The sequence below is a fragment of the Tursiops truncatus genome, chromosome 3, assembly GCF_011762595.2.
Source record: "Tursiops truncatus isolate mTurTru1 chromosome 3, mTurTru1.mat.Y, whole genome shotgun sequence".
Lineage (NCBI taxonomy): Eukaryota > Metazoa > Chordata > Mammalia > Artiodactyla > Delphinidae > Tursiops > Tursiops truncatus.
The window spans coordinates 126,831,756-126,852,840 of record NC_047036.1 but is presented as its reverse complement, the minus strand read 5'-3'; the positions used below and the strand labels follow the sequence as shown (position 1 = coordinate 126,852,840).

General features: G+C 47.4%; 1 protein-coding gene across 1 annotated transcript in view; it reads left to right on the top strand.

Annotated features, from left to right (window-relative positions):
• Nucleotides 1–6,180, top strand: part of CCDC69 (coiled-coil domain containing 69) — a 36,541-nt gene extending 30,361 nt beyond the window's left edge. Inside the window, exons 5-9 of the mRNA XM_033855071.2 lie at nt 1,172–1,245; nt 2,149–2,250; nt 2,739–2,858; nt 3,770–3,867; nt 4,838–6,180. Of these exons, the coding sequence (XP_033710962.2) occupies nt 1,172–1,245; nt 2,149–2,250; nt 2,739–2,858; nt 3,770–3,867; nt 4,838–5,015 (572 nt within the window). The 3' untranslated portion in view covers nt 5,016–6,180. The remainder of the gene's footprint in view (nt 1–1,171; nt 1,246–2,148; nt 2,251–2,738; nt 2,859–3,769; nt 3,868–4,837) is intronic.
• Nucleotides 6,181–21,085: the final 14,905 nt, after the last annotated feature.

Here is a 21,085-nt window from a genome sequence, read left to right as displayed (position 1 = left end):
ACATCAGATTCTGGGTCTTGTTTAAATCAAATGTACTGGTTGAGTGGTACTTTGAATTCTGATCTTCTTGCCCAGTCTGCCTGCTACCATTTACCTTTCAGAGTCTGAAAATAGTTGTTGCATTCATTCTGTCCTGGTTTTATAGCTAAATTCAGTAGACTGCATGGAGTGTGCTTCCTCCATCTTACCTGGAAACAAACCTGTCTTGATAGGCCAATTAGTTAAGCCCATAATTTATAAAAATTAAGCCTGTGGTTTTTATATAGCTGATCTTATCCATTTTTGACAGCTCGATCACATTTATGTTACTGAACATTCTTTTCCTTGTGTCACTGCCCACTGTGACACAGGCCCCTTATATACCTGGGCCTTTGGCTGTACTACACTTTCCTGTTGTCTGTCCTATTTCCCATCCCACCCAGTGACTAGTCATTTCCCTCTTATCTTCTTTCAGCCAAGAGAAGGTTGGAATTTTCCAAAAGGAACTTTGTAGAGGAGGCAGGATGAAAAGTAAACTCTGTGAATTTGGAGAGTGATAAGTCCAGCTCTGCACAGCACTGCCCAGCCTGGAGAGCCTTGCATGTCCTTTTCTCACCCCTTAGAGACAACTAGGCCAGGCTTCTTTTGACCCATTTCACAACTGAGTCAACAGGAGTTTTAGGTATTTCAAGTGATCTCCTCCAGTTTTAGAGAAGCAGAATTAGGACCAGGTAGATTTCCTGGCCCCAAATCTAATGTACTTACTGTAGTTTTGTGCCACAGTTTGACAACTAATGAGTCAATGATTTTGTGATTTGGCTAACCCAACTTAGAGAACACTGGCCCTGTGCATTTTCCACCGCATGCTGTGGCCTGAGATTAACAGCCTGCCGCAGACCTTTGGATCTTCCCCTCAGCCGGGTGTGGGTGGCACCCACAATCTGGTAGGGTTCACAGTTCTTCCCAGGATCTCATTGGTTTCCCCTTCCATGAGCTTCTATTAAATATCTACTATAGTTCTGGTACAGCCCCAAGCCCATGAGATAGGAGGAGGAATAAAAGCATTCTCAGACTCCTGGTCCCCATGATCCCAGGGGGTCACCTGGGCTCCCTGAAGCTCATGGGGCCTGCCGGACAGCTGTAGGGTGAAGTGTCAGGGATCTGAGCTCACAGTGGTCTCCTTTCCCTCCAGTCCTCCAGGCCTCCCATGAGCAAGATAAAGAAGCCCTTACCCGCTCCTTCCAGGAGGCCAAGGCAGCCCTGCAGGTGAGACGGGTTGGGCCATGTCAGTCTCTGTGATGTGACCACCACACTATTATATTAGCTCAGGAGGACTTGGTCTGAGATGAGGGTTGGCCTGTTTTTCAAGGACCGCTGGGAGCATCTTGGAGACTTCATGGGCCTGGTGCCACAGTGATTAGAGCGATGGGTGGATGCACAGGGACCTGTGGAAGCAGGAGAGGAGGTGTCCGACCCAATCTGGCTGGTCAGGGACTTCCAAGAGGGATTGAGATCTAAGCTGGAGTCTGAGGGTGGGTTAGAATTTTTCAGATGAAGAAGGGTAGGAAGAGTGCCTTAGGTAGGAAAAAAAAAAAAGTGTTTAAAGCCATGGAGGAAAGGGAAAAAATATGGAGTACCTGTGGAACTGAAACAAGTCCAAGATGACTGGGTATAGAGTATAAGTGGGAGATAGCTGAGGCCAGAGAGGGAGGCAAGGAGCAGACGGTGGGAGTCTGTGAGCCATAGTAAGGGGTGCACTGTCCTAAAGGCAACGGGCAAGGTTCGGGTGGAAGAAATCCTTGGCAGGGGAGCAGTATGGAGACAGGAATGCACCTGGCAGCTGGAAGAGTGATGTGACGTTGGCTGCAGGAGAGGCGTGTAGAGGGAGCAGTGAGAGAAGAGAAAGGGCAAGGACACCGAGCCCGGTTTGCATGTATTTTGAATGCCAGACTACCACCGGCCTTGAATGCCCTGACATCGTCCCCAAGGGTATGGAGAGGTGGGGCTGTGTGTTTCGAGCAGTGGTTGAAGTAGCTAGAGCCTGCACTGTTGGGCAGAGCAACAACAGACTGAAGAACCCAATACTGACCCCTCTCTGTGGGGTGGAGAAGTCCACCTCCAGCCTTATGGGCCAGGGGTTCATCACCTCCATCCCACTCCCTTCTCCAGGAGACCACGGACAGACTGACCGCACAGCTGGAGGCCTTCCAGGCCAAGGTGAAGAGGGTAGAGGAGTCCATCCTAAGCCAGGACTACAAGAAGCACATCCAGGTAGGCAGCAGTTCATCCGCAGCTTCTCCTTCTTCCATCTCCGGGGAGGTCCAGGTCTGGGCAACAGGAAAGGCCAGTCCCTCTTCAAGGACAGGGCTCAGACCTGACACTCTTACCTTCACAAGGGTCTGGAAGAAACAGTGTCCCCGTGTCACTGAGGGGGAAGGTAAGGTTCAGAGAGAGGCATATAGGATGGTCAAGTGCTCAGGCTCTGGACTCAGAACTAGGCGCAAAGAGCAAACCTACCACTTAGCACAAGCGACTTGACCTCTGTGAACCACGGTTTCCCCATCTGTGATGGTGTGAGCACAACATGCACTATTGAATAGAGTAAGATAAAGCACATTAAGCACTTTCCATGGGCCAAGAGAGGGAGGTGACTTGTGAAAGTCAGAGCTGGGGGCAGAGCGGGTAGGAGGGAGGTCGCCCATGCCCCGCTGCCCCCTCTGCCGGATGGTCTGCTGAGATCGCTCTGTGCTCCTGTCTAGGAGTACGGGAGCCCCAGCCAGTTCTGGGAGCAGGAGCTGGAGAGCTTACACTTTGTCATCGAGATGAAGAACGAGCGAATCCACGAGCTAGACAAGCGGCTCATCCTCATGGAGACAGTGGTCCGTGGCTGGCAGCGGCTGGTGGGGGATGGTAGCGGGGGCAGCTCATGCTTCTACTTTCTGGGCACTTCCTCTGTCAGGTGTGCAGAGGGAAGGCACTTTGAGGAGGGCCCAGCCTGGTCCATACCAGCTGTGACCTGCCACCTGTGCCGGCCCTTGAGCCGCTGAGGCTGGTCTGGGTCCAACAGTGCCTCCTTGTCATCCGGGTCCTATACATTTCTTGACTGCTCACGTTGCTGTCACTTGGGTGATGCTGGGCAGGTAGCCGGGCTAATCAGGAGGGGCTGGCAGATGTCACAGGTCGGGCAGGGGCTGAGGAAGAAGTCAAGGCTGAAAAAAAAAAAGTCAGACAGATTTGGAAAGCCAGAGTCAGCAAGGACAGGCCTGGGCAGTGGTGGGCATTGGGGACACAGGTGGCTTTGTCTCCAGGAGAAGGGAGGCCTTGGGAACCTAGGGTTGAATCCAAACGGATTATGTTACGTTGTCCTGGAAGAAGTTCCCTGTCCTCTTGTGTGGCGCACAACCTAAATTTTAAATCAGACCATCTCAGAGCTTCCCTATAAATTTTTTTCAACCATTTCTGTGGAACAGCATAACAGATACACTTACATTTTTATACATTAGATACTTCTGACTTTTGGAGAACCAAAATACTCTGGTGAACTGATGGAGATTTTAAATAGTAGTGGCGCTCTTCTTTTTTTAATACTCATCTGGCAAAGCGAAAAGCTGGCAGTCCTGTGTTCATGCCTTAGCTGTATTGTTCCAAGTAATCTTATTGCTTCACGAAATGTGACATTTGGTCTCAAGTAAATCAGTGTTTTCAGTGAGCACAGATAAGAGGGAGGTGACAGCACACATTGTGTCGAGTGAGGTTGGTGGCTTTCTGAGCTCGCTCTTATTTGTCACAGAAAGAAAAAAACCTGCTGTTGGAGGAGAAAATCACCACCCTGCAGCAGGAGAACGAGGACCTCCATGCCCGAGGCCGCAACCAGATGGCTGTGTCCAGGTAGCTGCTCCCACCCCCCTCCTCCCATCCCCACCACTTTTTTTGTGAACTTCCAGTTGGGAGAGTCTCCAAGAGGCCCTGGGAATGGATTGACGTGGGCCCAGGCCTGTCTGGGGAATGCAGCTCCTCTTTGCTTGGGGGGTCAGCAAAGGGAAATCCCAAGGGACCGGCTCTGCCCGGAAACAGAAGTCACAGGGCTGATTAATATCTGTTTGTCTCCATCCTGGCTAAGTGGGCTTCATGGGAAAGCCCAATCCAGGAAGAAGGAACAGGAAGCGTAGGGTTCAAGAGGCCCAATGAACGAATGAATCGGTTGTAAGGGATCCGTAAATGAGAACTAAGATCACGTGTCGGATGTAATTTGTTGACTACACATTATCTCATCGAATCCTCGTAATTACTCTAACAGCCAGTCCTGTTATCATTCCCATTTCACAAATTCACCAAGAGCGAATACCTTGTCCAGAGTTACACGTCTCAGTGGTGGAGCCGATCTGAACCCAGAGCTGTCTGCTAAACTTCAGACAAACCTAGAATGGGACACTAGGGCCGTCTGTTCAGTTCCCCCAACTGGTTCAGAGGCTGAGAAAAGGCCGGGGTGGGAGTGGGGCTTGTGGGGGGGCGGTGGCTGAGGGCCACACTCCTTGGTCAACAGCTTTTTTTTCAACAGACCAACAAATTACATCCGACACATGATCTTAGTTCTCATTTACGGATCCCTTACAACTGATTCATTCATTCATTGGGCCTCTTGAACCCTAAGCTTCCTTTCCTTCTTCCTGGATTGGGCTTTCCCGTGGAGCCCACTTAGCCAGGATGGAGACAAACAGAGTTGCCTTTTGGGACAGGCAGACGGGGCGGTGGGACCCCGGGGAAGGCTTCCTGGAGAAGTGGGCTGGTCGCTGCAGTTGATGGAGACCCCGAGGGGCGGTTCCCCACAGGCAACCCTGGGCTCTGTCTGTGTCCACAGGCAGCTCTCTGAGGACCTGCTTCTCGCCCGAGAGGCCCTGGAGAAGGAGTCGCAGTTGTGCCAGCAGCTCCAGCAGGAGAAGGAGCAGCTGCTGTACCGGGTCCTCGGGGCCGACGCCTCCCCCGCCTTCCCGCTGGCCTCTCTCACCCCCACTGAGGTCTCCTACCTCGCCACATAGCGCCTGGACCGCCGGGATGCTGTGGTCACAGCTTTCTCTCGAGGACTTGGCAGAGAAAACAGCAGGGGCCTCTTGTCCCTAGGAGGGGACAAGGGTGGGAGTGAGATGGGGAGCCAGGATGTGCGGCCAGTCAGCCCTGGGGCTTGGGCCACATACACTCACCCTCGGGGCTTCGGAGGCCCCTCAAGTTGGCTCAGGGGACAAACAAGAAGAGCCCTTTCCTCCCTCCCCTTCTGTCTGTTCAGATCGGGGGGTTCTGAGGCTTTCCCCAGGGGCAGCCATGCCATATTGGTCATCTGACCAAGAGGAGACAACCCACTGGTCCTCACTTCCCGCAGCCATCCCCCCAAGCCCCACTCCCGCCCCGGCCTTTTCTCAGCCGCTGAACCGGTTGGGGGAACTGAACAGACGGCCCTAGTGTCCCATCCTAGGCTTGTCTGAAGTTTAGACTAGGGGCTGGGGGGCAGGGGAGGACAGGGGCCACATGCTGTGAATCAAACTGGGGCGGGTGAGTGGCTGGGAGGGGGGCCACTGGAGGCCCTGCCGACTGGGCAGTGAATCGGGCATGGCACCGGTCCCAGGCCCAGAATCCGGTCAGTCTAGGGGTTACCGGCAGAGCTGCTGCTCCTGGACCGGGCAAGGCTCACTGCCCTGCACTCCCGGTCCCTCGGCCTCAGTGCCATCAGGACACGGGGGCCACCTAGTGGATCTAAGTACCCTCGACAGCCAGAGCTGGAACCTCATCCCTGTACTGATGAGGAAACCAAGGCGGGGAGTGGGACCCGCAGAGCCAGGACTAGGGCCTCACCTGTCATCCAGGTTTCACCTTATCATACTTTTTCTTCCTCCCCAGGCTCTGGGAGGTCATGTCTGAGACTTGGTCTTTCTCCTCCTTGCTCTGACTGCCCCCCACCCTTACGAGTGCTCTCTTTCATTCCTGCTCTCCACTTAATTCCTTCTACCACCCCTGACCCCAGGCCCACGGATCCTGGCCCTCAGCCTCCCCGTCAGTGCAAAGGGGTGGCTCGAATAACTAACCCCAGCAGGCCTGTCCAATCCTGACTGTCTGTGGATTCAAGATTCTTCTCAGGAAGTGTTGGGTCATCTGGAACCAATAACAATCCCACCCCTGTGTAAGCATTTTAATTAAATGCTTTCATACACACCTCTCTCCTTGATCTGCAAAAGCTCCTCAAAGCAGGTTCTTACCCAGCTTTAGCAGAGAGCAAACTGAGATCACAGGAGCCAATGGGCCATGCCTGGGGTCCCCCAGCCCCCCGGACCATCACGTAGGAAAAGTCAACTCACAGGAAGTGAGGTTTCCTCTGTCATCCCAGACTGCCTTCTTCATTCCCCCAGATGTGGGCTTCATCCATTTCTAGTTCTAGGGGTTCAGATGTGACTCTGTTTCTTCAGCCCTGGGCAAACAGGTTTTCCAGGAGCCTTGGGGACAGCTCTGGAGTGAAACACACACACATGTCTTCCTATAACTTTTCCCAAAGCCTGACTAGGATAGGCTAGTTCATTGGACGTTAATGGTCACAACCAAGAAAAGAATGGGTAGCCAAGTAATTTGGGAAACTCTAGGTTCACTCAAGTTAAACAGCTCTGCAAACCGCAGGATTTCTCAGAGCCTTTAAGATGCTAACATGCACTGCAAACTCCCAAGGAGGAAGCAAAGCGTCCAGCATCTCCTAAACATCTTTGACCAAGTTTCTCCCCCAACCTGAGCACTTCAGGCTGCAGAATGCACTTTAGAAAACATCGTTCTAATTGAGAGAGTTGAGGGCTGGAGAAGGGGCAGGTTGTGGGAAGTGGGGTTTCCCTCATGCAGCCTGTGGTGGTTGTGAGGAGGTGAACTGAGGTCCTACCCTCACCCTGGGGCAGGCAAGCTATGGAAACTAAAAAACACGTGATAGGGCTTCCCTGGTGGCCCAGTGGTTGAGAGTCCGCCTGCCGATGCAGGGGACAGAGGTTCATGCCCCGGTCCGGGAAGATCCCACATGCCGCAGAGCGGCTGGGCCCTTGAGCCATGGCCGCTGAGCCTGCGCGTCCGGAGCCTGTGCTCCGCAATGGGAGAGGCCACGACAGTGAGAGGCCCACGTACCACAAAAAAAAAAACCAAAAAAAACCACGTGATACTGCCTTGATTTGGCCCCTGTTTTTCTGGAGAGGGTGGAGGTGGGTCCTTACTCAAGGCCTCTGCTAGGGGCAGGGATCCTTGAGGAGTAAGTCCTGGGGCCTGGGGGGACTCACCAGCAGTTCTGGGCTCCTCCTCAGGTACTGGGGCCCCACGGGCCCTGGCTTTGCTCAGGCTTGGCATAAAGGCTGGCTCAAAGGCTGGCTGTCAGAATAGGGTGAGGCCTGGAGTGAGGCCACGAGGCTGAAACAAGAGGTGAAAGCAGTGATGGGCTGGCAGAGTGTAGGGGGTGAACGTGAAGGTTCTTTCTGCTCTGCAAGGGGCACCTCCTTGGCATCAAAACCACCGAGGTTCATATGGTCACCTACCCCTGCTTCTACCTACTGCTCTACACCTGGATGCCAGGGAGCAAGGGAACACAGGGACACGGGTGGTAGCTGTCCCTGGGCCCTGAAGGTTCATGGCCTGGCAGGTGTCAATGCCAGCGTCACCGGCCCAGGTCTCTTCCACATATAGGGTGTTCCCTGCATCCTACCTGGCTTTCCTGGCGTACCTGTTCACATCGCCATGGGCCTGCTCACTGACATGAGCGGGTGGATCCAGCTGCAGAGACCAAAAAAAACCTGTCCATCAGCTGCCCCAGGTGCCATCTCTGACTGGGGCACAGTGGGCAGGTTAGAGGCACAATGTACCCCTTCAGGGAAAGGAGGAGCGACTTGGCCAAGGTCACACCTCAGTATTAGAGCACCTGAAAGGCCAGGTTCTCTGTGGAAAAACAAGCTGTTCAAGTCCCTGGGGGGAAGCTGGGGTCTCCTCCCCGACTCAAGGAGAAGCAGGAGGTAACGGCACTTTCCGGTGCGGGTTTTATTGTGCTCTGCTTCTGTGGGGATGTTAAGGGGTGTTCCCTCCGCAGAGCGGAGGCAAAATTGTTTGGTAAATAGTCAAGCAAAGTGAAACTGGGGAGACTCAGACCACTGAGTCTAACACGTGTCCCTGTATGTTTTGAAGCTCCAAGGCAAATGCCTTTAAGAGACAGTGTTTTCCTAAGAACGCTTTTTTTTGGAGAAGGGGGTGGTATGACTTTTTTGGTTTTCTGCCATTCCAAGGAACACGTCTGTGGAAATGCTGGCCCAGCAAAGCCAGTGTCTCCCAGCCATCGAGGTGTTCTTTTCCCTTTGTTGGGTCTCAAGTTTCCACTTTTGACAAGTGGGAGAATAATACCTCACTCTCTCTACTTCCTAAGGCCTCTTGGGGGGGCTCACCTTCAAGTCTCTGCACCTCAAATTCCGGCCCCTCCAGGAAGGTCTTTTAAGAATTCCTAAAGTCCGCATGGTTGGTAGCCTACTGCTTAGCACAGTTCTTCTTCAGATGTTTGAGGTTATGGGTTAAGTTCTTCGAGAGAAAAGAACATCACCACCACCACCTGGGGAAGGTCTGGGCCCACATGGGTTGGTCACGAAACCGTTACTAATGCATTTAGTCCATTTCCGATCACATACACACCCAGCCTCAGGGCATGAGCATTTGTTCAAGACCCAGTTTCATGGGATTTGGGCCACTTTGGTCTCAGCTTGAGTGTCACCTCAGAAGACTCCCTGACCCCTATCTCAGTAGACCCTCTCACATTGTATCCTCGATAGAGCACTTAGTATTGGGTAGATGATCGTGTTTGTTCACCTCCCACTTCTTCCTCCCCATTTAGACTGTAAGCTTGCAAAGCGGGAGCAGCCATCTTTCTCTTTAATTCGTCATTGTAACCTCAGCACCTAGTTCAGCGTCTGCTCTGTGGTGGGTGCTCAATAATTGTCAGACAAATTAAAACAAATTATATATTTTTATACAATAAGCTGATAAGTAGTTCTACTTGACAAATGAGGAAACTGAGGCCCAGAAAAGGAAGTGACCTCCCCAAGGTCACTCAAAGCAGCAGTGTCAGAGTTGGGACTAGAATGCAGATTGCTCAGATTCCCAGTCAAGCCATGTCTCCCCTCTGGCTCCGGGCCCTGATCCCAAGCCTTCACTCCCACGCCCCTGCCCCGATACGCCACCACCACATACACACTCTGCCTCCTCTTACCTTCTGCCCTGGATATTCCCAACTCAGTCCACAGCCACCTCTGGCTCACTTAGAACTACGCAGATCACACTGAAGTTCTCTCCCAGTCGGACTGATGTTGCTGAAGCTTGGTTGGTGGGTTCGGGTGAGAAAGAAGGGTCTGCCATGGAGAGAAGGGGAGAGAAATGGGGACACATATGTTGAATTATTGTTAGAATGGCTGGAGTGAAGGTCTGGGTCAGAGCCTGAACAAGATGGCTGCGCAAGAGGACATGGAGCTCACGTCCCTCCCACAAACACATCAAAAATACATCTACGGGGCTTCCCTGGTGGCACAGTGGTAGAGAATCCGCCTGCCAATGCAGGGGACACGGGTTGGAGCCCTGGTCTGGGAAGATCCCACATGCCACGGAGCAACTAGGCCCGTGAGCCACAACTACTGAGCCTGTGCGTCTGGAGCCTGTGCTCCGCAACAAGAGAGGCCGTGATAGTGAGAGGCCCACGCACCGCGATGAAGAGTGACCCCCCCCCACTTACTGCAACTAGAGAAAGCCCTCGCACGGAAATGAAGACCCAACACAGCCATAAATAAATTTTTTAAAAAATTAAAAAAAAATACATCTACGTGTACAACAAGTCTCTCAGAATACTAACTGGAAACTGGAAGAGTTCCTGTATAACCAAGGCTATGAAAAGATTCCTGCAGAATCGGGTAGGATGGGAAGAAAAGCATTGGGTCAGCACCTGTGAGCCTGGGAGGGGACTAAGGTAAATCAGAGAGGTGGATGCTCGCCCTGGAGAGTGAGTAGGTTGAGCCACATACTGGGTGTCCCAGTCCTGGGGTCCTACACGGAGGGGACAAGCCCTCTTGGCTGCTTGCAGAACCAGTGGGACGGACAGAAATGCTGGCAAAGCCAGGACTCCACTCATGAGGAGTACAGGGCTACCAGCCTGCCAACAGACAGGGTGGAGAGGTCTACCCTAGCAGCAACTGCCTCGCCACAATCCCCAACCTGAGCTGAGCGAACACCCTGGCCCCACTCGCTCCACACCACGGCCTGGCGCTGGATCTAGGAAAGCCCGGACCTGGGAAAAGACTATCTAGGGCTGCAGAGGTGACCTGGGGGCCTGGGGTGTGGTCCAGGTGGGGCAGCAGTGGCCACTGCCAGCGCTTACATAAATAGCACCACAGAAGCAGCCCAGACTTCTGACTGCAGCGCAGCCACTTCAGTTCCCGCCACCACAAGACCACCATCCCCAGTAGCAGCCTAGTGAACGCTCCAGCTCCACCCACCCCGTACCACAGCTTTGCACTAGATCCGGGACAGACGAACACAATGGAAGCGATGCGATCACGGGCTGGGTCTGAATGGAGCAGCAGCCACCTACACAGGCAGTGCATCAGACCCCTGTAAGCACGGGAGCCCCACTTGTTTCAGCGTTACCCTCCTTTGGGGCAAAGGCCCCAGTGCAGGGAGGAGGAAAACACACTTAAAAGGCAACAGAGCCAGCTTGAGCCTGACCCTCAAGTCATCTACTCCATCAACTTGGGAGCGGGCCCCACCCAACAGGCCTATGACCACCACTGAGCAGACAGTGAGTCCCACCTCACACCCTGTGCAGGCTCTGGCTTCTCCAATACCAATCACACCCCTTTCTCAAGGTCACAGTGGTCAGCACACCCTGAGGAAAGATGTGGCTGGTGTCCACATCAAATCGAGCCCTCACACTGAAGACACTGGCACACACAGTCTACATAGGGATGCTCCCACATAAAAACACCACTTTGAGACCACAATAAGTAACTGTTTTGCCTAAATTCATACAGAGAGAAAGTTAAATAAAATGAAAAGGCAGAGGAACTACTCCCAATTTAAAGAGCAAGAGAAAACCCTTGAAAAAATAATGAAACAGATAAATCAGACTACCAGACAATGAGTTCAAACAGTTGGTAATAAAAATGCGAACTGAGTTACGAGAATTGATCTATGCACAGATCATTTTAATAAGGAACTAGAAACTATAAAGACCCAATCAAAAATAGATAATTCAGTCTCTGAGATTAAAAGCAATCTAAAAGCAATGAATAGCAGACTAAATGACACAGAATGCCTAAGTGATCTGGAAGACAGAATAATGCAAATCACCTAATCAGAACAGCAGGCAGAAGGATAAGTGAGAAGAAAGAAAGAAAGAGAGAGAGAGAGAGAGAGAGAGAGAGAGAGAGAGAGAGAGAGAGAGAGAGAGAGAGAGGGAGGGAGGGAGGGGGAAAGGAAGGAAGAAATATGCAAGATCTATGGGATAAAATAAAATGTGCTAACATCCACATTACAGGGGTTCCAGAGAAGAAGGGAGAGAAGGGGATCAAAAATATATTTGAAGAAATTATGCCTGAAAACCTCCCAAGCCTAAAAAAACAGATATCCAGGTACAGAAAGAACAGAGAGTCCCAAACAAGATGAAATCAAACAGACCCATACCAAAATATATCATAATCAAAACAGCAAAAGTTAAAGAGAATTCTAAAGGCAGCAAGAGGAAAAACAAAGATTCATATACAAAGGAACTCCATAAGGCTATCAGCTGCTTTCTCTGCAGAAACTTTGCAAGCCAGAAGGGAGTGGCATGACATATTCAAAGTCCTAAAAGGGAAAACGCTGCAACCTAGGATACTCTACCCAATAAGATTATCATTTAGAATAGAAGGCGAAACTAAGAATTTCTCAGACAAGCAAAAACTAAAAGAATTCATCAATACTAAACCTACCCTAAAAGAAATGTTGAAGGGTCTTCACTAAATGGAAAAGTAATAAGACTCTGCAGGAAAGGGAAAATCCCAATAAGAAAAGCAAATATAAAGATTGAAGATCACTTAAATAAGCCAGTACTTAGATCAAAAAAAATTTTAAAGCAACTACAACTAAAACAAACAGTAAATAGTTAAGGATGAAGATGTAAAATATGACATCAAGAGCAAAATGTGGGGAGGGGGAGTAAAAATATAGATCTTTTCAAATGTGTTTGAACTTAAATGATTATCAATTTAAACTAGATCATGGTAACCACAAATCAAAAATCTATAATAGATACACAAATCAAGAAGACAGGAACTCAAGCATACTACAAAAGAAAATTAAACCATAATGAGGGAATTCCCTGGTGGTCCAGTGGTTAGGACTCTGTGCTTTCACTGCCAAGGGAAACTAAGATCCCACAAGCCATGTGATTTTGCCTAAATAAATAAACAAACAAACCACAATGGGAGAAACAAAAAGAAGAAATGAACAAAGAACTACAAAAACAACTGGAAAACAAGGAATAAAGTGGTAATAAGCACATACCTATCAAAAATTACTTTAAATGTCAAAGGACTGGTACAGCCACTACGGGAGAATAGTATGGAAGTTCCTTAAAAACTAAAAACAGAACTACCATATGACACAGCAATCCCACTCCTGGGCATATACCCAGGAAAAAACAAAGTTCATAAAGATACATGCACCCCAATGTTCATTGCAGCACTTTTACAATAGCCAGGACATGGAAGCAAACTAAATATCCATCAACAGAGGAATGGATAAAGAAGATATGATATATATATACAATGGAATATTACTCAGCCATAAAAAAGAACAAAATAATTCCATTTTCAGCAACATGGATGGACCTAGAGATTGTCATACTGAGTAAGTCAGACAAAGGCAAATATGATATCCCTTATATGTGGACTCTAAAAAAATGGGTACAAATGAACTTATTTACAAAACACAAGTCCAGTCATGGATGTTGAAAACAAACTTATGGTTACCAGGGATGGTGGGGGAGGGATAAATTGGGAGACTGCGACTGACATATACACAGTACTATATATAAAAGAGATAACTAATAATAACCTGCTATATAGCACAGGGAAATCTACTCAATGCTCTGTAATGGCCTATATGGGAAAAGAGTCTTAAAAAAAAGAATGGATATATATATATATATATATATGCCATGCACCTGAAAGTAACACAACATTGTAAATCAACTATACTCCAATAAAAATTAAAATTAATATGTATGAAAAAATGTCAATGGACTACATGTTCCAATCAAAACACACAGGGTGGCTGATTGGATAAAAACAAGACCTTTTAATATGCTGCCTACAAGAGACTCACTTCAGGGTCAAAGATGAACAGACTAAAAGCAAGGTGATAGAAAAAGCTATTTTATGCAAATAGAAATGACAACAAAGCAGGGGTAGCAATACTTAGACAAAACAGACTTTAAAACAAAGACTATAACAAAAGACAAAGGGCATTATATAATGATAAAAGGAGCAATACAAGAAGAGGATATTATACTCGTTAACATACATACCCAATATAGGCACACTTAAATATATAAAGCAAACACTAACAGACATAAGGGGACAAACTGACAATAATAGAGACTATAACACCTCACTGACATCAATGGACAGATCATCCAGACAGAAAAAACCAATAAGGCAGAGATCCTAAGAGACACAATAGAGCAGGTGGACTTAATTGATATCCACAGGACACTACATAGAAAAAAAAGCATAATATACATTCTTTTAAGCCTGCATGGAATGTTCTCCAGGATAGATCACATACTAGGTCACAAACAAGCCTCAACAAATTTAAGAGGCTAGAAATTATATCAAGCATCTTTTCTGACCACAACAATGTGAAGCTAGAAGTCAACTACAGAAAGAGAAATGGAAAAACATGTGAGAATTAAACAATATGCTCCTAAAAAAAGCCAGCATGTCAGCAATGAAAGCAAAGAAGAAACCAGAAAATACCTCAAGGCAAACGAAAATGAAAACACTACTTTCCAGTATCTATGAGATACAGCAAAGGCAGTTCTAAGAGGGAAGTTTATAGTGATACACGCCTTCCTCAAGAAACAAGAAAAATCTCAAACAACCTAACCTACAACTTAAAAGAATAATAAAAAGAACAAAGCCCAAAGTCAGTAGAAAGAAGGAACTAAAAGATCAGAGAGGAAATAAAACAGATCAAAAAAAAAAAAAAACAATAGAAAGGAAACCAAGAACTGTTTTTTTTTAAAAAGATAAACAAAATTGACAAACATTTAGCCAGGCTCACCAAGAAAAGAGGGGACTCAAATAAAATAAGAAATGAAAGAGGAGAAATAACAACTGATACCACAGCGATACAAAAAATCGTTAAGGGAACACTATGAACATTATACACCAACAAATTGGACACCTAGAAGAAATGTACCAATTTCTAGAAACAAATGGCATGCCAAGACTTGAGTCAAGAAGAAACAGATGGGGCACTTCCCTGGTGATGCAGTGGTTAAGACTCCGTGCTCCCAATGCAGGGGGCCCAGGTTCTATCCTTGGTCAGGGAACTAGATCCCATGTGCATGCCGAACTAGAGTTTGCATGCCACAACAAAGGAACCCATGTGCCACAACTAAGACCCAGTGCAACCAAATAAATAAATAAATAAAATATTAAAAGAAACAGACAATTAGAACAAGTTGACCAGGAATTCCCTGGCGGTCTAGTGGTTGGGACTCCGCGCTTCCAGTGCAGGGGAGCCCTGGTCAGGGAACTAATCCTGCAAGCCATGTGGCATGGCCAAAAAAAAGAGAACAAACTGATCATTAGTAGTGAAACTGTAATTTAAAAAACTCCCAGCAAACAAAATTCCAGGACCAGATGGCTTCACTGGGGAATTCTACCAAATTTAAAGAAGAACTTATACTGATCCTTCTCAAACTATTCCAAAAGACTGAAGAGGAGGGAACACTGTCAAAGTCATTCTACAAGGCCACAATTACCCTGATACCAAAACCAGACAAAGACACTACCAAAAAGGAGAATTACAGGTCAATATCTTTCAGTATAGATGCAAAAATCCTCAAAATATTACCAACCTGAATTCAACAATACATAAAAGGAATCATATACCATGACTGAGTCACAAAAGGCTGGTTTGTTCAGTATATGCAAAATCAGTGTGATACACAATGTTAACAAAAGACAAAACTCACATGATCTCAATAGACACAGAAAAAGGATTTGACAAAATTCAACATCCACTCATGATAAAAACTGTCAAAGAGGGAACATATCTCAACAAATAAAGGCCATTTACAACAAAACAACAGCCATCATAATACTCAACAGTGAAAAGCTGAAAGCTTTCCCACTAAATTCAGGAACAAGACAAGAATGTCCACTCTCACCACTTCTATTCAACATAGTATTGGAAGTCCTAGCCACAGCAATCAGACAAGAAAAAGAAATAAAATGTATCCAAATTGGAAGGGAAGAGGTTAACCTGTCACTATTTACTTATGACATGATGCTCTAGAGAACCCTTATGTCTCCACCCCAAAACTATCAGAATGAGTTCACCAAGGTAGCAAGATAAAAGATTAATATACAGAAATCTGTTGTGTTTCTATACATTCGTAATGGAATATCAGAGAAAGTAAAAAAAAAAAAATCCCATTTAAAATTACATCAAAAAATTAATACTTAGGAATAAACTTAACCAATGAGGTGAGAAACCTATACTCTGCAAACTGTAAAACACTGATGAAGGAGACTGATGATTCAAAGAAATGGAAAGATAGCCCATGCTCTTGGATTAGAAGAATTAATATTAGTAAAATGGCCATACCACCCAAAACAATCTATAGATTTAATGCAATCCATACCGAACTACCCAGGACATTTTTCACAGAACTAGAAGAATCCTAAAATTTGTATGGAACCACAAAAGACCCAGAATTGCCAAAGCAATCCTGAGAAAAAAAGAACAAAGCTGGAGGTATAACCCTTGCAGACACCAGATTATACTGCAAAGCTACAGTAATCAACCAGCATGATCTTGACACAAAAACAGACGCATAGATCAATGGAAAAGAATAGAGAGCCCAGAAAAAAACCCACACACCTACAGTCAATTAACCTATGACAAAGGAGGCAAGAATATACAGTGGAGAAAAGACAGTCTCTCCAAGAAGCGGTGCTGAATAAACTGGAAAGCATATGTGAAACAATGAGATTAGAATATTCCCTCAAACCATATACAAAAATATACCAAAAATAACCCTCAAAATGTTTTTTTTTTTTTTTTTTTTGCGGTACACGGGCCCCTCACTGTTGTGGTGGCCTCTCCCGTTGCGGAGCACAGGCTCCCAACGCGCAGGCTCAGCGGCCATGGCTCACGGGCCCAGCCGCTCCGCGGCATGTGGGACCCTCCCGGACCGGGGCACGAACCCGCGTCCCCTGCATCGGCAGGCGGACTCCCAACCACTGCGCCACCAGGGAAGCCCCCCTCAAAATGTTTTAAAGACCTAAATGTAAGACCTGAAACCATAAAACTCCTAGAAGGTAACATAGGCAGAACACTCCTTGACATAAATCATAGCAATTTTCTTGGATCAGTCTCCTAAGACAAAAAAAAAATAAAAGCAAAAAATAAACAAATGGAACCTAATTAAACTTAAAAGCTTTTGCACAGCAAAGGAAACCACTGACAAAATGGAAATACTACCTACAGAATGGGAGAGTAGTTGAATAGAATGAATAGGTGGAATAGTTAAATTGATAAGAGGATCAATGGTTGAGATGGTTGAATTGATAGAGGCCATGTGAATGGGTGTAATGAATTAATGGAGGATGGATGAATGGAATGGTTGGCTGGAGGAAGGGTGGATCAGTGGAACAGTTTGAGAATGGGTGGGTGAATAAACAGGATGACCTGATGCAAGCTAGCTTAAGCTGATTGGCTGGCAGTCAGACAAGGTGGTTGAACATGTGGAGCATTGTTAAATCTGGTTGGTTGTTTAGAGCTCCATAATCCATAGAACCCCAACCTGAGGTGCCCAAAGGAGGCATCTCTCCCCATCACCTCCCCCTTCCCTGCCCACCCAGAGCCCTAGGTTCATGCACAGTGGATGCAGATCAGCACGTACTTGGTAGAGATTCGTCTCATGCCACCCAGGCTTGCCAAGCAGAAGAGAGAGCCAGCCAAGGAAGCTCAGGGCCAGTGGATGGTGAAGCCCTCTTCACCACAAAGGAGATGTCTGTCCTCACAGATACAGAGAACAAACTAGTGGTTACCCGTGGGGAGAGGGAAGAAGGGGTTACTATACAGGGGTAAGGGATTAAGAGATACAAATTATCATGTAGTAAATAAGCTACATGGATATACTGTACAATACAGAGAATACAGCCAATATTTTATAAAAACTATAAATGGAGTAGAACATTTAAAAATTGTAAATCACTCTATTGTACACTTGTAACTTATGCACCAACTATACTTCAATTAAAAAAATAATAAAACTTGAAAAGGAGACGTCGGTCTCATCCATGGGGCCCTCCTTAGGGGCTAACTCCCAATGCAGTGTCACCTGGGCCAGGGCGTTGGTCACCTGACAGAGAACTGGAACTGGCTGCACCACCTCATATAATCCTCTGTGAGGACAAAGAGTTCCTCTGGGTCTGGAAGGAGAGAGAATGAGCTTGACAGATTTGTTGCTTCCTGATGCTCTACCACCACCCACAAGCATAAGGTCCCTGGTGGGGACTTGAAATCCTACTTTACCTGCCTATCCCCATTCTCTATGCTCTTGGCTGTCTCACATGGTGTCCTGTACTGAAGGCTAAAGACCAGTCTGCTAGTTTCAGTTTTGTCATCAGTTTGCTGTGCATCTTCAGTCTCTTTCCCTCTCTGATCTTTAGTGTCTTCATTTGTACAACAAGGGGTTCAGACCACTCAGTCTCTAAGGGCCCTTCTCTGTGAAAAATATCACAGGAAATACTGAAGCAGAAGTCCAGATTTCCTAATCTTGCCACCCACTACCTGTGGGATCTTAAGCGAATCACTTTCTTCCTCCAAGCCTTGGTTCTTGTTTGGTTTTTTTTCATCAAGTAGGAGCAATAATCCCACTCTGGCCTATTTTGCAGAGCTGATAACAAGCAAATGAGATACTGGATATGACGCACCAGGCCTGTGGGAGGCAAACGTTCATCAAACTCTTTCACGGTACTTTTAGCAACACAATCTCAAGTCAGATTCTTCGGTGCATAATGGTGCACTGAGTAGGAATTAACTGGGGACTAGCTTTCTAAAGCAGTGCTACCAATAGAACTTTCTGTACTTGTATCTGTGTTGTTGAAGTTGTAACCGCTAGCCACATGTGGCTATAGGGCCCTATGAATGTAGCTAGTGCAACTTAACTGAATTTTCAGCTTTTAGTTCATTTAGGTTTAAATAGCCCTATCTGTTGAGTGGCTTCTGTATTGGGTGAAGAAGCTCTAGAATTAGACAAATGCAAAGGTTCTTAACCTGGCTGCACAGTAGAGTCACCTGAGGTGTTTTTAAGGTAACCAGTTCCTGGGCCCCAGCCCCAGACTAAGTCCATGGGGACCTGGCTTGAGGCGGGGGGTTGGTATCAGCGGTTTTAAAGCTCCCCAGGTGACCCTGATGTGCAGCCATAGCTGGGACACACTGGCTGTTGGTTCCCATATCTTCCTGAAGATTGGAATCAGCTATAGGACTCGGTAGGCTTCTAGATTCTGTCCAGAGTTAATGGCAGTGGGGCCTAAGAATCTGTTTTTAACAGGCTCCCAGGTGATGCTGACAGTCATGATCAAGACCCTCTAGACTAGCTTACCATTACTGCTAGGGTTGGAACTGAGGAAGAGAGAGACCATGCTGAGTCTAGAAGAGTCATCTCTTTCCTCCGTTGCACAAAGGTGGACTCTGACTCCTCCATTCTACATGCAACTAGCCATAAAATCCCAAAATGTCACAAGAAGGACCTTAGAGATCCACGAGTGCCATCCTCTCATTTTATAGGTGGGTCTAAGGAGAAATACTGAAGACAGGTTTGAAGGGCTTTCTGAGTTGTTTCGTGGAGACCCTGACTCCAGGGCACCTGTGAAGATGAAGGTCTTCCCCTGGAGGTCCTTGCTGTCTACACACATGCTGTCCTGGCAGTGCCAAGCCCACCAGCTGTATTCCCATCTCTGTGCCCTCAGATTCCACCAGCTGCAAGTGACTGTGCTGGCTGAAGGGCTTGATTCTGAAAGACAGTCGGTGGGCAGTGGGCCGGGGCGGGCAGGAGATGGGGATAACCTGAGACACCGAGTGAGCAGCGTCTGTTTAGCTGACAGTGCCCTTCCCCAATTTTTGTCACTCCACCCACCCTGTCTTCCCCGATCGAGCTGTCAGGATATATATTGGCCCTACCCACAGTTTGATCGGCTCTCCTATCCCACTGGCCTCAAGTGCAACTTCTGATTGGTCCATCTTCCCCTGCACTGACGTTGCCCACACATTGCAAATGAAACCTCCCAAACTCCTTTGCCCTTCTTGGCTCCTTTCTTGTGTCCCTTTGTGCCAGGAAATGTCCTCTGAATGCCTCCACCTGCCAAAAGATGCAGAGTCCACAGAACTCTCATATTAAGAGACTCCATTGAGGGACTTCCCTGGTGGTCCAGTGATTAAGACTCCAAGCTCCCACTGCAGGGGTCATGGGTTCGATTCTTGGTCGGGAAACTAAGATCCAGCATGCCGTGTGGTGCAGCAAAAAAAAAAAAAAAAGGCTCAGTTAAGGGAGGACAAATTTTCTGAACCCAGTTTTATATCCCAACCTTTGCCCGATTTTCTTCCGGACTTGGGTGGGCAACACTGTGGGACCAACTTTGCCTTTATTTATGCCTTCCCTGCAATGGAGCACCTGACAGGAGGGTGGTCTCCAGCCTGACCTCTAAGCACAGATAGGTCAGTCTTTTGGCCTTACCATTGCCACCTTTTTCCCTACAGGCACTGTTTGCTGCCTCCACAATTGACATCCCAAGATTGTGGACAGGCTTATCTCCCATTCTGTAAAACCACTAGGCATCTGACGGGTCCTGTGAGCCCATCTTACTGTGCCTTTTAAATGCCTATAGTTGCTTGTAATGGGATGCCCAGTGTGGGTTCTGGGCCATTTTAATCCCTATAAAGACTTATCAAAGTGCTTGACAACTACTGCCTGACATCCTCTGACCCACCCCCTGCATCCATTTAGGCTGTCACAGGAGTTCTTCCATCCCATACCTCAGGCATCCCTAACCCTCCTCTTCCAGGTTCACAGGGGCCCTCCAGCAGACCACCTTCCGCTGGCAGCTCTGGGGGCTTCCCAGCCCACAGGCTCAGAGTCCCCCACCTTTTGGAATCGGCCTCTCCTTAGCACCTGGGTCAGGATGGAGGGAGCTGGGCGGCTTGGGGCTGCGGCCTCCACAGGCGTCTTCATCTGCAGGGACTTCTGGCTCTGGTCTGATTTGGGTTCTATCACCTGGAGCTCCTGAGCCTTCGCCTCACCAGGGCTGGCTGCTTTGAGGCTCCTCTTTTCTGGGCTTTGGAGTTCTGCCACACTCTTGGATTTCAGCTGCAGGGAAGAAAGGGTGAGTCTGGGGTCAGCCTCCACCATTCTGTCCTTTCCTCACCCAAGCAGTTGACAGAACCACAGAGCTCTGTTGTTTTTTATACTTACTACTACTACACAAGTAATTCTCACTCTTTAAAGAAAAATTATAAAATACAGACAAACCAAGAAAAAGGATTAAATTTGCCCCAAAACTTACCATCCAGAGATAACCACCATGAGTATTTGAAGCATATTTTCCCAGGGCTTTCTAATTCAAATATTTTAAATAAATATTGTTAAAATGGAATATAATACATATTAATAATCTGCATTTTCAGTTAGTATGTGATTACCATTCCATGTCAAACACATGCGGACCAACATTTTTAATAACTTGAATGGTATTTCATGACAGTGATGTATCTTGATTTGGGGGTATTTGGGTTTTCA